Consider the following 16,863-nt stretch of genomic DNA (forward strand, 5'->3'; position numbering starts at 1 on the left):
TATCGGGGTTGGAGATGTGTTCATTTCGACATTAGAAATATATTTCTTATTAACAATGGCAACACTGCCATGCTGATCTGAGCCTTGCTTTTGGAAAACCACATCCCAGAAACCCTAGACCCACCCCAATTTGCATACCGCCCAAACAGATCCACAGATGGTGCAATCTCTATTGCACTCCACACTGCCCTTTCCCACCTGGACAAAAGGAACACTTATGTGAGAATGCTATTCATTGACTACAGCTCAGCGTTCAACACCATAGTACACTCAAAGCTTATCACTAAGCTAAGGATCCTGGGACTAAACACCTACCTCTCCACATGGATCCCGGACCTCCCTACGGGACGCCTCCAGGTGGTGAGGGTAGGTAGCAACACATCTGCCACGCTGATCCTCAACACTGGAGCTCCCCAGGGGTACGTGCTCAGTCCCCTCCTGTACTCCCTGTTCACCCATGACTGCATGGCCAGGCACGACTCCAACACCATCATTAAGTTTGCAGACTACACAACAGTAGTAGGCCTGATCACCGCCAACGACGAGACAGCCTATAGGGAGGTCGTCAAAGACCTGGCCGGGAGGTGCCAGAATAACAACCTATCCCTCAACGTAACCGAGACTAAGGATATGATTGTGGACGAAATGTAAAGGAGGACAGAGTATGCCCCCATTCTCATCGACGGGGCTGTAGTGGACCAGGTTGAGAGCTTCAAGTTCCTTGGTGTCCACATCAACAAACTAGAATGGTCCAAACACAACAAGACAGTCGTGAAGAGGGCACGACAAATCCTATTCCCCCTCGGGAAACTAAAAAGATTTGGCATGGGTTCTGAGATCCCCAAAAGGTTCTACAGCTGCACCATCGAGAGCATCCTGATTGGATGCATCACTGCCTGGTACGGCAACTGCTTAGCCTCTGACCGCAAGGCACTAGAGGGTAGCAAGTACGGCCCAGTACATCACTGGGGCTAAGCTGCCTGTTTTTCCACTGTCTTTTTTTCCGTCTTTTTACTGTTGTTTTTATTTCCTTACCTTTTGTTCACATCTTTTTTTGCACTATTGGTTAGAGCCTTTAAGTAAGCATTTCACTGTAAGGTCTACCTACACCTGTTGTATTCAGGGCATGTGACAAATAAACTTGTTTGATTTGATTATCAACTTTCGGCTGTTGTAGATGCACCTCCCCGACTTCAGTTGGTTGCTTTCGCCTTACCACAGCCGAAAGTCTGTGATAGAGCATAGGAGACAAAACAGTAAAAACTTATTGGATGCAGTAGTGCAGATAGTGTAGTACACAGAAAACAGCCTCATACCAAAGACTTTTTATAACTAAACCAAGACAGCCTGTCGTTTCCAATGGGAATAAATTAGCCATAGTGGGCAGAATAAGCAAGGAGGGGGGCAGAACCCAGCACGAGCAAGCGATATCTAATTGAAGCGTTCTAGTATTATCTGCATATTTTCATTTTGGAACGCCTACTCTGAAGTGCGTGTGCAGTTACTTAATTTGCCTTCGCACTCCTAAACGCAATTTAAAACTTTTTATTTTGCAAACGGAAAGTCACAAACCTTAGTACACTGTTCATAAGATTCTCGTTTTGGGAACAGAAAACAGTATTGAGATCAAATGTTTCAATGAAAAATATTGTAGAATATCTGCCAAAATCCATCTCCCTCCATCTTCTCCCACTGCCCGCCAATGGGCTTCCTCTCACTAGCATATTTGGTAGTGAGTGGAAACACCAAGCAGATGCTTTGCATTAACATCCAGTGAAATATCTGGATCTTTGTTCCATCTGTGCCTATACCACTGGGCTTTTATCTAAAGTGAGGCTGAGCCAGCAAGCCTTCTGTCTAGACTACAGGTCAAAACAATTGTCTGTGGAAGCTGTATTCAAGTGTCATTGAGGAAATAAGAGTTTACAAGGCAGAGAAAAGCAAAACACAGACTGCAAAATTAGTTGAGTTTAATAGATGAGTTTAATAAACAATCAAGCAACATTGCAAGGACTATTAATTCAGGCTAGACCCAACACAAGGCTGACAAACCATTTCCAAAAATAGAGTAAAAATTACAATTGTATAATGTCATCTAACAGTTTATTTTTTTCCTCATGAACTCAAGTAACTAAAGGGAACTGAAATAGGGTTGTGATTTTGCTGAAGCAATACAAGCATGGAGGGGAAAGGTTGTTAACAGAACAAGTAAGCATCCAATCAGACTTCCTTAGAATTTAAGTTGCTCAGAGCATCTCTTAAGCCAATCAGCTGTAGGATGCAAAATCCTATTCCCTGCTGCATCCACATGGACCTAAATTAACTGTGTCTTGGGAAAAAGCTCACCAGAAACTGCTGAAATGCACAGGTTGTTTTCTTTTAAAAAAAATAAAAAATAATAATAAACAGTACTACAAAGACCCGTTTTTCAGACAAAATAATCAAGAGGGAGATGCGAAGTCCAAGAAATTTGAGCAATTACACTTCACATCGGGTTCAATTAGAAAAACAGCAGAAAAATATTCAGCTCAGTGAAACCAATAGCAAGTGAATGGAACATGACGATGAATGAAGGCCGAAGCCATTGGACTACCATGCCTACAAAATTGGCTGGATAATCTGAACAGTAAAATGTCCTGTAGATGAAGACAAAATGACGACTAAGCTTGAGCTCAACTTTAATAGATCACCCCATAACCAATGTATCCAAGGTAAATATCCATCAAACAGCTCATAAGCCTGTTATAACTCAGAAAAACACACTAGTTATACTTTTAGGTAGAACTAAGGAATGAGAATAGGACATTCATAGTCCAGTCGGCAAACCAAAGCATATACATGTCTGAGGTGGGTTATTTGGTATGCAAAGTGAGTCATAAACCAATCATGGAGGGAGTAAACCCTGGGGGAAAAAAAAATGCCTAAAACAAACACACAAAAAAAAACCCAGAACGTATAGAGTGATCAAACACACCAACTTTAACAGAAACATTAAGTTAAGCAAATGTACAAATTCAACCACACCACCTACCTCTTGTTTGAGGAGTTTCTCTGCATGCTAAGCAGGACTGTGTTTAAGAAGGTTCAGTGGGTGTTTAATTTTGGGGGGGTGGCGGTGGAGGCGCAGGGGGCATACCGAAGGGGGGCATGCCTGGCACCCCCATTCCCATCATGGTGACAAAGTTGGAGGGATCCATGGGCGGAGGGGGAGGTGGAGGGGCATACATCATGCCGGCCGAGCCGGGGGGTGGGGGAGGAGGGGGAGGTGGGGCGCCGGGGGGGAGAGGGGGCTGGACTCCGGGCGGAGGGGGGACCATGGAGGGGTTGCCCATGGGGGGAGGGGGCTGGGCAGCCGAGGCAGCGGACTGTTGGGGCTGCTGCCAGGGGGGCAGGTTGCCAGTGCCAGGACTGGACGTTGTGGTCGTATCTGGGGAGGAAAGAACTTTAGTTAGTAGGAGACACTAGAAATAACATGCTGCACTGATTCAATGCTAGTGTTCTTACTCTGTTGCCATGGCAGTGGTGCACTAGTGGCCATGCTGCTGGTGGGAGGGGGCGGAGGGGCCTGCTGTTGCCATGGAGGCAGGGGACCCGAGGGTGGAGGGGGAGGCTGGTTGTTTGGGGGTGGAGGTGGTGGTGGCATCATGGGTGGAGGCAACAGACCTGAACACAAATAAGAGAAAATATAAACACTTTACACTCGTGGGAATGGGCCTAAATGGAAATGTTCCTTACAGAAGAGATAAACAGAATATACACAGTAGCAATCTAAAAAGGGAACAGTTTTAATTATTAGACCAAAGACGGACAACATCGCATCTGACACAAGACTGAATCCAAACACACTTGATTTTTGTGTGCATTTTCCATTTACTGTACTTTTCCCCACATTTGTTGATAAAGAAATCTGAAAACACTCAGGATACATTCAGTAACGTAAGAAAATTCCTGGAAAATGTGGGGAATCTGCTACATGACAAATGAATTATTACAGGATACCTGTATCCGTAACACAAGGGTTTGAGTAAAAGGTCTAATTGGGGGCCTCCTGAGTGGTGCAGCGATCTAAGGCACTGCATCCAGTGAGAGGCATTATTACAGACCCGGGTTCATTCCCGGGCTGTGCCACAACCGGCCGTGGCCAGCAGTTTCATAGGAAGCAGCACAATTGGCCCAGCGTCATCCAGGTTAGGAGATGGTTTGGCCAGGGGGCTTTAATTGGCTCATCGCTCTCTAGCGATGCCTGCAGGCTGACCTTGGTCGTCAGTTGAACAATGTTTGAAAAATCCAACCTCTCCAAAGTGTACACAGTTCCTGTCATTTCAATGCACTTATGACTCAAATAAGTCTTCAATACGTTTAAAAAGTAATAGAAACAATTGCAATAATAATAATAATAATAATAATAAGTCAACTACAAGGTGCTGGTTTGAGCTCTGCTAGCTGTGCCGTTGAGGAACAACAGGAACCACATTTGGGGTTATTTTGATTAGAACACAGCCCTGCATCGCCAGTCTCACAATTACTGTTGTTTTCACGATTCAAAAACAGTCCATTATAAATCTGGGTCTGGTGGACATCATGTGAAGGCCTGTTCTATTGCCAACATCACTAGTTAAGTCCTAAAATAGGATCTTACAGTGTTAGGCTTTCACTATGACATTCAGGGAAACAGATTTGGTGATCATTGACAGGAGCCATGAGTGTGTCGCAGTGAGTTCTCTTCACAATAGACTAACTGGCTCATTCTGTTCAGAACAACCCAGGGTATGACCACATGTCATCTTTTAACCACACATCAAGCAAAGTGATCAAACACATTGACACTGAATATGACAAATTTTATGATATGGAAATGTGAAGAGCACAAGTGGATTAACGGGTGTTGGTCTTTCTTGTATGACATCAAAGCGGTATTTATTATAATCTTCAAAGTCTCATCTTTCAAAATACATAGTCGCCATAATTTACAGCCTTTTCCCCACACAACAAAAAAACACCCAAAAGTTGCCCAATTAGCAAGAGGGATGGGGGCAACTTGTTGTTGTGCGCCATTCTCAAGTTTAGAACGGCTGTCAGCCAAAACCCCATAAAGCGCTGTGAAGCAGAGACCCTGAGGTCTGACGCCATGTATAGCATGTTACTATACAGCTATTTAGGTGTTTATCAGTGCCCAAATCTGCCCTTCTCAACCCAGGTACGAGTGTAAAGGGCTACAGGATACAATTGCGGTGTTATAACTGATTCGACTGCGAAGACCAAACAGACGGCTTCATGTGTACATGACACCACAAAAACAATTTACAAAAAGGGAAAACAAAACAGAGACTGGCAAAAACAACAAAGATGTATCTTATCAGTGTCTCTCTTACCCATATGGTGTCCATGTCCCTGGCCCATGGGGGGCGGTGGGGGCTGCATCCAAGGGGGTGGCATACCGTTGTTGGGGGGCATGGGGTGTCCTCCCATGTTGGACATGGGGGGTGGGAAGTTGTGGTGGCCTCCGTGACCTCCATGACCCCCGTGGTTGCCATGACCACCGTGTTGGTTGCCATGACCACCGTGGCCTCCGTGCATGCTGTGGTAGTTCCTGTTCTCAGACTGGCCAGAGTTCATCCAGGGAGGACGGCTCTGCAGCACAAACATACAGTCAGACAAAACACAGTTTTTGAGATTCCATGACTTGCACGGTTTATCATGTAGTCTAAGCTCGTCTGTTGATGAAACTGAACTCCACGAAGGAACCAATGAAGTCTCCATGAATCTCTGGCATGGAACAGAAGGCCTATTTTGATGTGTAGATTTTTGAAGACAATTGAAGCTCAGGTCGTGTTAGTCACTACATTCAACTCACCGGCGGTGGCTGGTTGTTGCTGCCTCTGTTGTGGCCGCTGTTCTGATTGTTGGAGTGTCCCCCACCAGAGGAGGGTACAGGGGCCTCGCCCAGCTCCGCCATAAGGGACAGGTATTCCTTGTCCATACGGGCCTTGTCCTGGGCAGACTGGGGGGGCTCACCGGCCCTGGGCGCAGCAAAGGAGCTGGAGAGAGAGGTCCTTTTAATGCATGGTACGTTTTTAGAAATTGTTATAGAAATTTTCTTTAGTGTTTATGTCGGAGCTATGATCACTCCAAGTACCCACTGTTCCGGGTCCTCGGCATGGACCTAGCCACGTCATTCTACGCCCCTCACAACACAGGCTCAACACTTCCAGTCGGACTGTAACGCCTCAAGGGGCAGGTTCCTGCATAATCTCTAGTACTAGATTGGGCTAGCCAAAAAACTATTTTGGGTAATTTATAAGAATAATCTAATTTCGAAGTAATTCTATGTGTGCAAGCAAAAATAATTTATGTAACAGAGTACGTAGCTGGTAAGTTACCTGGTGAACTTGCAGTCTGAGGAGATGTGGCCTGCACCGCCACACTTGGTACAAAGGGTGGTGTTGGTGACGCTGCGGGGTTCAGTGCTCTGCCACGGACGTAGGATCCTGTGGGTGAAACAGATGGGTGAAGCAGTGAGCACAGTTATCCAGGCACCTGGGATTATCCAACATCCATAGAATGGCTGATATCAGAACTTGGCAGGCTCACCTGTTGTCGTCCTCTCTCAGGGTTCCGTTGAGTCTGGCCAGCTCTCTTAGCTGCATCTTCCTCAAGTCGTTCTGGTCCTCAGGGGTCTCGATGCCCTGCTTGAGGATGGTGCGGATCTACGGGACACACCATAGTGGACAACCCTTAAAAATGTATGCAAATGAACATAGAAATGCATAGCACTAGCTAGTTATAGTATTATACGAGTGGACAGTGACAAGAGGTAAGCCAGTAGACCAGCGTTTCCCAAACGCTGGACCTTGGGACCCCAAGGGGTACAAGTTTAGTGTTTTTTCCTAACTCTACACAAATGATTCAAATATTGATGATTGGGTGATTCTTTGAATCTGCTGTGTAGTGCTGGGGCAAAACCCAAAACGTGCACCACTTAGGGTCCCGAGGACCGAGTTCGGGAAAGCCTGCAGTAGACGTTATGATGGGCTAACCTGTTCCACAGCCTTCTTGACGTTCTCCATGGTGTTGGCGGTGACCAGGGCGTGCAGCGGCTCGTCCTCCCCTGGCAGCATTTGGCCATCCTTACGGCCCACCTTGCCCTCCTTTACCGAGCCCTTACCACGGATCATGATCTTGGCACAGCACTCCTTCTCTATGTTCTTCAGGGTGTTGCCACTGCAAGGACACAAGTAATATCCTCAGCATGTGTGTGAGATGTAGTAAGGAATCAGCACCACCTACTGAGCTACCACCCAAGACTGTTCCCTCTGCTTCCGCATGGCAGGCGGTACCGGTGCATCAAGTTTGACACCAACAGGCTCCTGAACAGCTTCTATCTCCATGCCAAAAGGCTAACTAAATGTATAACTAAATGGCTCCACAGACTATCTGGGTTGACCTTTGTATTGTATTCTTATTTTGGCACCGTCTCTATGCACACACACAGGGCCCTACACGCTATGCAATGATACTCGAACACACAAAAACACTCACTCCATTTGCGCACACAACCATATACACTGCTGCTACTCTTTTTATCATATATCCTGATGCCTAGTCACCTTCCCCTAGACATATCTACCTCTATCGATTCAGTATCCCCCTGCACATTGTAAATATGGTACTGGAACTGACCCTGTGTACAGTAGGCTTACTTTGTGTTCGTTTTCATAATACCGCAATATTATTGTTGCGCTAGTTGGCTGTACCTTCATAAAAAGTATTTTTCCTTCATAACTTGTTCCCCATATCCTTTTTAAAATACAGTGCCAATTTGGTGTTAGCATTTCTATTTCTATAACTGATCGAAACTCGTTCTCATGGCCCTCTTGACATATGTTAAACAATATGTTTGGAACATCAAATTGCAAGAATATCATATTGTGAGGTCCCTGGCAAACTCCCACCCCTATGGTAAAGGCCTGTAACTCACCGCGGTCCAATCAGCAGGCCAACAAAGTTGATCTCTGGGTACTCGTCCTGTGGAATCATCACCTTGTCGTTGACTCTGGTAGCTGGGGGCCTGTGGGGGATATTCATGTTTAGTATAGTGAAGGATACAACCCAGTCTCTACACATTCAAGCCAAAGGGAAGAGTTTCTCATTTCATATGCATATACTGTATCCTAGTCAAAGCCACTCAAATATCGCTCATCCTAATACTTAAATATTTGGGTGTATTGTTAGATACTACCACAATGTTGGAGCTAGGAAGACAAGCACTTCGCAACACCCACAATAACATCTGCTAAATAACATTTGAAGCATGGCTGTTCTCAGAGGTCATTAAAACCAGAAGACATAGCAATAGTTCTGAAACTCAGAACAACCATGAAGTGTAATTTAAACAGGGAATAAACAAGAAAGAACATTCTGGGGGAGTGGGAAGAAACTAGACTATAAACAGCTGTTGCTGTAGTAACAGCTAATGGGGATCCAAATAAACAAGACTATGTTAGTAGATAGGGGAATAGGGCACATACTTGTAGTCAGCGGGGGGCTTGAACTCAGGGTTGAGTGCCACCATATCGGTGATGAGGGAATGACGCTCCTCCTCGATCTTCTTGCGTGTGCGGTACTCCCTGGTGTTCAGCCTCTTGCCCTCGCTGTTATAGATGGGCTCTGGAGACGGGGATCTGGGGGAGGGGGAGAGAGTACAGACAGGCAACCATTAATATCTCCAACTGGAGGGAGAACTAAGACCATTGACAATCATACACAAGTTTCCCTATGTCTAAGCCTTGAATAACATTGTTACCAAAAAAGCTCTTTTTAAGGTACACTTGATAATGTCATGTCCCCGTGCCACTTCTCAGTGAAGGGGAGGCAAGAGAAACAATGGTTACGGTAAGCAGTTGGTCACACTGGGAAAAAACAAAGTCATCTCTCATAGGAATGGCTATGTGATAGCTATTTGGCTTTACTTCCTGCATTCACAAAGGGACATTTGTTGCTACAATGCTGTAGCATTTGACTGGCCAAATGGTTTCTGGGATTTTATATACATGTGAAAAATGGGGACATATCACCTTGCGATAAGTAATAAAGACTATTCCGAAAGGCCAACCACCACTTCAACAACTAAATCTATCTAGACAAAATGGACAGAATTAATCCTGCATACAGGATGTAATGTGAAAGGGGTGGGCAATAAAAAATTCAAACGTTTTAAAAAAAGCGTTGCATTCCTAAAGGAACCGCTGGCTTTGGGAGTAAGACTGCCATAATGGATGCCGAGGTGGAGAGGGTGTTAAAGCCAGGTCCATACCTTCCCCTTGGATGGAACACCTGAAAACCTGTTTCGCTGCGTTAAAGAGGCTCTGTGCTTGAAAAAGGTTAAGGTGACAAGGGGTAATTTGGGGTTAGAGAAAATGAATTATGATTAGACGTTAACCCTTTTCATTGTGCACTCTCCCACAAATGAGGTCTGGTCGATGAACAATTCAGGAGGAAATGTATAGGAAAGGTTTCTTTTTATACATCTTGAAATTTCCACTGCGGACAACCTGAAACACTCCCGTTATTTGTTGGGAGTGGAGGAGTGACGTTATTAGCGTCCTGGGATGAGCTTTTTGCTGTCGCTGTGGAAACGTCTGATTAAGATAATGAAACTATGTCAAGTACAGACAACAGGGACTGTGGCCAACAAAGAGATATCAATCTCACACTCATAAAAACAACATGACATTTCCTGCTGGAATAATAGATGCTTATGCAAACTAAAGTGTCAGAGCCGGTCTGTGTCATTCCGGAATAGTCAGGATCGGAGGAGTTCTCCTCCAGAGCCCTAGAGTTCCACCTGGAATACTGTGGAACCCCCCACATGGGTGGAAGATCCAGAAGCCTCATTATGGAAAACCCATTAATGACCATGGAAAAACACCCAACGGTTAAAAGTTAATTTGTCAGGATTCAGGTGGAGTCTGACAATGGTTGGACCACTTGAATTGACGAGACGAGTCAAGACCAGAGAAACACATCAGGATGTTTTTTTGTCATGTCAAGCACTGGCAGAAGCAGGTTATCCTAAAGAAACCCATTACTGAAAACTATCCTTGACCTAGTTGTTCAAATTGCAAACAGTATATCATTATAGAACTATTTAAGATGCTAGACTCCCCATACCTTACAGCTAGCTACCCGACTAGTCAAGGAGACTGAAATATGCATTCTGGCAATCACTAAAATCTACAAATATTATCAACCATAAGCTGCTAAATGAACAATAAGATTAACTTAGATTCATAAGTATTGATCCAAACCTGCAGTGTTGAAGAAAAATGTCTCCATCAATAATCAAAATGGCACACACACAGACAGTCAAGTCAACATCTGAGTTGACAGAATGGATAAATCAGGATGCATACACAATAAAAATAAGACACTGCACATCATTAAGATAGATGTTACAGCTAATGCAGTGGGATATATATTATATAGATATTCAGAATGAGAGTAATTGTTTTTTGACTTATGATTAGTAATAATACCATCTGTCAGGAGACAATGATGCAATTTAAGAAAATCATTGAGGAATATAAGAACAATATAAACTTATGAGGCTAATTTAAATGGGTATAAACATAAGCTGGAAATACTTGAAGAACACCAAGTTAACCGGAAAGGTGCCCATGGTAACTTCACACCTTATCTTAACTAAAGAGCCCAAAGGTTTCTATCATTCGTCACTTTTTCAAAATGGTTGGTTGTCACCCTGAAATGTAATACTGTATTCAGAGTCAAATCTTTAGTCTTCAGACACCCTGGAAGTTATAACTATAAGAGCCTAGAAGTAGGACATCCCTGTGTACTTACTACTGAAGAAAATATAAACTGAGAAAAGTACGCTACTATGTCACAATATGCCTCTACCACTAGTGAATGGATACTAAATCTACTACACTTCAAGACCTAAAGCATCTTCTGAAAATTATGTATAATTTTCCAAAGACCAACATTTGGCGTCAAAAGAACAAGGTAGAGAAAATGTTACTGTTCGTGGGTTTAAAACTTTTCCCGACCTGTCCTCAGGGTTAACAGGGATTCCCAGGTCTCCTGTACGCAGTTTACGAGTCAGGTCTTCAATCTGCAGTTGGACTGGAAGAATTCAGGTTAGGAAAGAAAAACAAGAAGGATGGAGAGAAATGCAGTTACCACCATAACATTAATCTGGAAACAGTGCATTCTAAATTAGAGCACCGTCTCATTTGTTTAGAGGTAAAAAAAACACGATTACAATGAATGATTAAACATTTACATTAAAACACAAGGGGAATAAAGTATACTTCTGAATTCCAGCAAATATTCTACAACAGTAAAACCCTTCCTCATTTCCAGGGGAAATGGATGTACCAAAATGGCCATGCAAAACTCTATAGAGCCAATTCATTGAACGGAAAGTGAACTGTCATCAGGAAATAACAAGCCCCAGGATGTGTTTTACATATGCATGGATGTTATGTACATATGCAAAATTTGGCATCCCATTAATGAAGGAAGGGCTTATATGTACAGCAACATTTCAGAGGGTCATTAGAGCAGGGTTCCATGCCTGCCGGCATAAAATAACCACATTCCAAACCCTATTATATGCATGTAGATTCATTTCAATTTGTAATATTATTATCATAATAAATAATAATAATGTGACCTTTGTTATACGATCGTAGTTAATTGTGGCTTTAGTAGAATAGGGAAACTCAATCCACAAGTCGTCCTAACACAATATAACATTAATAAAGTTCAATGAGCCAATAGAGTCACTGTCAGCACACCAGTGGCTCTACAGCCAAGGAGCTATTGGTTATGTAAAATAGGAAGGAACAGAAATAAATCACTCATCACATGCACATTTCTGTATAGGAGTCACGACCAAATGTAAACCAGTCCGCCCCAACCTCCAAAAACTCCCACCCCTTCCTGACAAGATTCAAATGAGATGAACATAGCCACTGTGAATTTATATTTCACTGCTATTTCATCTTACACGCTTCCAACAAATCCTTTTGAACTTCTTGTGTGGTTATTGTGGTGAATGAACAAAGGAAAAATAAAAAGTAAGAACAGAAGGCAGGCACAAATGAATGTTTACATACCAAGGAAGACCAACCATTAACAATGACTCAACATCAATAACCCATTCTGTTACTGACATGTAGACAGACTCAACTGAAATCTGACTTCCACTTTATCCAAACCCCTCCAAATGACACACATACAATACAGGTTGGAGAGGTTGGATCAGGGGGCGCCAATGGAGAAGTTGTTGTGAGGGGTTAAGTGCCTTGCGCAAGGGCACAACGGCAGGCAAAGGCATCTAGGATTAAATACCAGCTGCACCAAGGCCGGTTTGGTGGTGTTACACTACTGTTGGAAGGCATTTAGAGTCAAGATGACCGTTTCTTAAACTAAATGGGTCTTAAAACATCCAAATTAGTGCCCGTTCTAAAGGATGCACAGGAAATTAGTATTTTGCTTTTTGCCCTTTAAGTAGCATTGCTCATACACTAAACTCACATGTATGATATTAAGGAAAATTTTAGCATGTCACAAGGACAACATTGGTCGATCCCTTCATGCCAAGGGACAGTGACACCTTTCTTTTTTGCTAATGGATGTCCAGTGGTATGCAAACCTTGATGCCACAAAAAAAAAAATTGCTATAGGAGAACCACATTACTGTAACTCCTTATGATAAAGGCCTTCTTTTACACCCCACATCCACAAGTTAGTATACTCAGTTGTTTAAAAATACTGAATTTCGTTAGGTAGAGCAATACGATTCCACACTATAGCTTGAGTTGCAAAGCTTGAGCTGCAAAGTTGTCTATGTATTGGCAAATACTGTACTTGAATCACCTTCAACGCAAATCAACCCTTTCGTGGTTATGCACTAGTCAGGACATTGCTCTCCCAAAGTGGGGTGAGTGACTCAACACAGACTGTTTCAATATGCTCTAACTGATGAAATTCAGCAAACATGTCATGAACTATACATAACATTTCAATACTCAGAAAGTGAGGGGGGAAAAAACACTAGGCAACTGGATCTCACAGGGACATGTAAAGAACCAGGCAGTTAATCATGTAAATCTAAACACTAGCTTGTAAATTCATGTACAGTACAGTTCTGTTATATAGTAGTGGACAAGTTAGCAAGTTACCTATATAGGCCTTCTCCTGATCCCGAGTCAGTCCAGGCGGGATGACGGTGGGCATACCAGGAATGACTGTCTTCTGGTCGGGTGTTTCACTATTCCAGCGGCTCCTTTTCCTGGCTTTTTTCTGACCGAAGTCTGACAGATGAGAAAGAGGGTATTCTCAACGTGGGTCTTATACATGTTGACTGATAATGTACAATTTACGATTTCCTAAACAGACACCCAAGTAACGTTAGTTAAAAATACGATGTCCTAATAACTACCGTGCATTGTTATATGACCAGTTAACGTTGAACCAGTTATAACAAATATTGTGTTTAACGTTAATTACGTCGTTGGCTAGAATCCTGTTCACTTCACTTAGCACATATTACTAATGTACTAAGTGTATTTCGCATTGCAATGATAATTAGATACATTTCAGCATATGAAACATCGATAATGTTGGCTAGCTAATATGGGGTGTTAGCAAGCTACTTTAGCTGCTCAACCCACAACACAGTCCAACACTGTGAAGGACTTTCTCCACGCTGTTTAGCTCGCTAGCTAGCCTAGCTTACCTGACTGGGGCTGCATTCCGGCACCTTGGGGTGGTTGTGGTGGGGTGGGAAAAGCAGCCACCGCAGTAAACACCGGGTGAGCTTGCGGGAAAGACACGTTGGGAATTGGTGGCTGAAAATTCGGTATCGAAGGAAAGGCCACAGGAGGCCCGGGTGGAGGCATTAACCCCGCACCAGGCCCAGCATCAAAACCTCGTTTAGCGCCGATACTCGGGTGCAGCTTCCCTAGAGGGGTTGCATTCGCTCCCGTAGCCATTTCCAAATGTGCTCTGTTGTATCAAATTAAAGTAGGTTACCAACGCTTGTAAATAGATAAACAAATATTACATTGAACGACATCCACAACCTTCTCCACTCGAGCTGGGGAACATAAAATGGCGCACAGCGAAATATCGCAAAGGAGTATACCGAGAACCTGTACAGCGAAACTCTACTATTGGTATAGACCAGTGCCAGCCTAAACGTTCCCACGTTTCATTGGTTAAAACGAATAGTGTCAGTCTGCCATTCCTTACCTTCCCCGAAAAACGATTGGACGTTCACCATGACAATCATTGGGCCACACTCTTTGATTGGGTCTTGAATGTTGATGTCTGCCTACCGTTACAATTGTTTGCTTCTTGATCCACCATAACTGTTGAGAGCTGAAAAAATAAACAATGACCAAAGAATGTAATTTATTTTTATTTATATATGCAGTTCTAAACATTTTGCAATGGCAGTGACTGAAAATGTTTTATAGCATAATTTCACACAATTCTACGCATTTTGACATGGCTAATGCTGTGTTCTTATGATCAAACATACAATCAATGAGAGTCTGATGTTCTAGCTTTTATTTTGATGATTGTACATTCTCAAAGATTATAGGCGCTATATATATATATATGCAAAGTACCAGTCAGAAGTTTGGACACAGCTTTTTATTTTTTTTATTTTGGACACAGCTACTTATTCAAAGGTTTTTCTTTATTTAAACTATTTTCTAGAATGTAGAATAATAGTTAAGAAATCAAAGCTATGAAATAACACATATGGAATCATGTAGTAACCAAAAACGTGTTAAATCAAATATATTTTATATTTGAGATTCTTCAAAGTAGTCACCCTTTGCCTTGATGACAGCTTTGCACACTCTTGGCATTCTCTCAACCAGCTTCATGAGGAATGCTGTTCCAACAGTCTTGAAGGAGTTCCCACATATGTTGAGAACTTGTTGGCTGCTTTTCCTTCACTCTGAGGTCCAACTCATCCCAAACCATCTCAATTGGGTTGAGGTTGGGTGACTGTGGAAGCCAGGTCACCTGATGCCGCACTCCATCACACTCCTTCTTGGCCAAATAGCCCTTACACAGCCTGGAGGTATGTTTTGGGTCATTGTCCTGTTGAAAAACAAATGATAGTCCCACTATGGGCAAACAAAATGGGATGGCATATCGCTGCAGAATGCTGTGGTAGCCATGCTGGTTCAGTATGCCTTGAATTCTAAATAAATCACAGACACTGTCACCAGCAAAGAACCCTCACACCTCCTCCATGATTCACGGTGGGAACCATACATAAAGAGATCCTCTGTACACCTACTCTGCGTCTCATAAAGACACAGCAACATTTGGACTCATCAGACCAAAGGACAGATTTCATCGGGTCAAATGTCCATTGCTCGTGTTTCTTGGCCCAATCAAGTCTTTTCTTCTTATTGGTGTCCTTTAGCAGTGGTTTCTTTGCAGCAATTTCACCATAAAGGCTTGATTCACAGTTTCCTATGAACAGTTGATGTTGAGATGTGTCTGTTACTTGAACTCTATGAAGCATTTATTTGGGCTGCAATATGAGGTGCAGTTAACTCTAATGAACATATCGTCTGCAGCAGAGGTAACTCTGGGTCTTACATTCCTGTGGCGGTCCTCATGAGAGCTAGTTTCATGTTAGTGCTTGATAGTTATTGCGAGTGTACTTGAAGAAACATTAAAAGTTATTGAAATGTTCCTGATTTACTGACCTTCATGTCTTAAAGTAATGATGGACTGAAGTTTCTCTTTGCCTATTTGAGCTCAGTATATACCGTTGAAGTCAGAAGTTTACATACACTTAGGTTGGAGTCATTAAAACTAGTTTTTCAACCACTCCACAATTGACATTTCTTGTCAATAAACTAGTTTTGGCAAGTCGGTTAGGACATCTACTTTTTGCATGACACAAGTAATTTTTCCAACAATTGATTACAGACAGATTACTTCACTTATAGGCATGCGGACTGCAGATGTGGCCGGGGCAATACATTTCAATGTCCGTACTGTGAGATGCCTAAGACAGCTGATCGTCCTCGCAGTGGCAGACCAAGTGTAACAACACCTGCACAGGATCGGGACATCCGAACATCACACCTGCGGGACAGGTACCGGATGTCAATCAACAACTGCCCGAGTTACACCAGGAACACACAATCCATCCATCAGTGCTCAGAATGTCCGCAATAGGCTGAGAGAGGATTGACTGAGGTCTTGTAGGCCTGTTGTAAGGCAGGTCCTCACGAGACATCACCGGCAACAACGTCACCTATGGGAACAAACCCACCATCGCTGGACCAGACAGGACTGGCAAAAAGTGCTCTTCACTGACACGTTGCGGTTTTGTCTCACCAGGGGTGATGGCCGAATTCGTGTTTATCGTCGAAGGAATAAGCGTTACACCGAGGCCTGTACTCTGGAGCGGGACCGATTTGGAGGTGGAGGGTTCGTCATGGTCTGTGGTGGTGTGTTACATCATCATCGGACTGAGCTTTTTGTCATTGCAGGCAATCTCAGTGCTGTGCGTTACAGGGAAGACATCCTCCTCCCTCATGTGGTACCCTTCCTGCAGGCTCATCCTGACATGACCCTCCAGCATGACAATGCCACCAGCCATACTGCTCGTTCTGTGCGTGATTTCCTGCAAGACAGGAATGTCAGTGTTCTGCCATGGCCAGGGAAGGGCCCGGATCTCAATCCCATTGAGCACGTCTGGAACCTGTTGGATCAGAGGATGAGGACTAGGGCCCTACTGACTGTTACTTTTGATTTTTGACATCCCTTTATTCAGGGACACATTATTCAATT

At 43.4% G+C, this 16,863-nt stretch overlaps 1 protein-coding gene and 1 non-coding gene across 3 annotated transcripts; both read right to left on the reverse strand.

The window, feature by feature from the left end:
- Positions 1-1,964: 1,964 nt before the first annotated feature.
- On the reverse strand, positions 1,965-14,171 carry LOC139379065 (splicing factor 1). Of its 2 annotated transcripts, XM_071121807.1 has the most exons (12): positions 13,766-14,171; positions 13,209-13,340; positions 11,067-11,142; positions 8,529-8,681; positions 7,979-8,068; positions 7,038-7,221; positions 6,592-6,707; positions 6,381-6,488; positions 5,855-6,038; positions 5,373-5,631; positions 3,505-3,663; positions 1,965-3,427 (listed from the first exon to the last, which is right to left on the reverse strand). In XM_071121807.1, the coding sequence occupies exons 1-12, from the start codon at positions 14,019-14,021 to the stop codon at positions 3,096-3,098; spliced, it is 2,049 nt and encodes a 682-aa protein (XP_070977908.1). In that variant the 5' UTR covers positions 14,022-14,171; the 3' UTR covers positions 1,965-3,095. The 2 variants fall into 2 exon arrangements, with proteins under 2 accessions (XP_070977908.1, XP_070977909.1); XM_071121808.1 differs by lacking the exon at positions 11,067-11,142 and having other exon boundaries at positions 13,766-14,136.
- Positions 6,108-6,239, reverse strand: LOC139379677 (small nucleolar RNA SNORA17). Its single transcript, XR_011628418.1, has one exon. It is a non-coding gene; the product is annotated as a small nucleolar RNA SNORA17 (small nucleolar RNA).
- Positions 14,172-16,863: the final 2,692 nt, after the last annotated feature.

Source organism: Oncorhynchus clarkii, chromosome 21 (assembly GCF_045791955.1).
Source record: "Oncorhynchus clarkii lewisi isolate Uvic-CL-2024 chromosome 21, UVic_Ocla_1.0, whole genome shotgun sequence".
Taxonomy (NCBI): domain Eukaryota; kingdom Metazoa; phylum Chordata; class Actinopteri; order Salmoniformes; family Salmonidae; genus Oncorhynchus; species Oncorhynchus clarkii.

Excerpts from the sequence above, each read along its gene's own strand:
- LOC139379065 (XM_071121807.1), bottom strand. The coding sequence starts at position 14,021 with ATGGCTACGGGAGCGAATGCAACCCCTCTAGGGAAGCTGCACCCGAGT. Across the intron at positions 11,143-13,208 it reads TCAGGAGAAGGCCTATATAG|TCCAACTGCAGATTGAAGAC; the intron begins GTAACTTGCTAA and ends GAATTCTTCCAG. Across the intron at positions 6,708-7,037 it reads TCAAGAAGGCTGTGGAACAG|ATCCGCACCATCCTCAAGCA; the intron begins GTTAGCCCATCA and ends TGTGTCCCGTAG.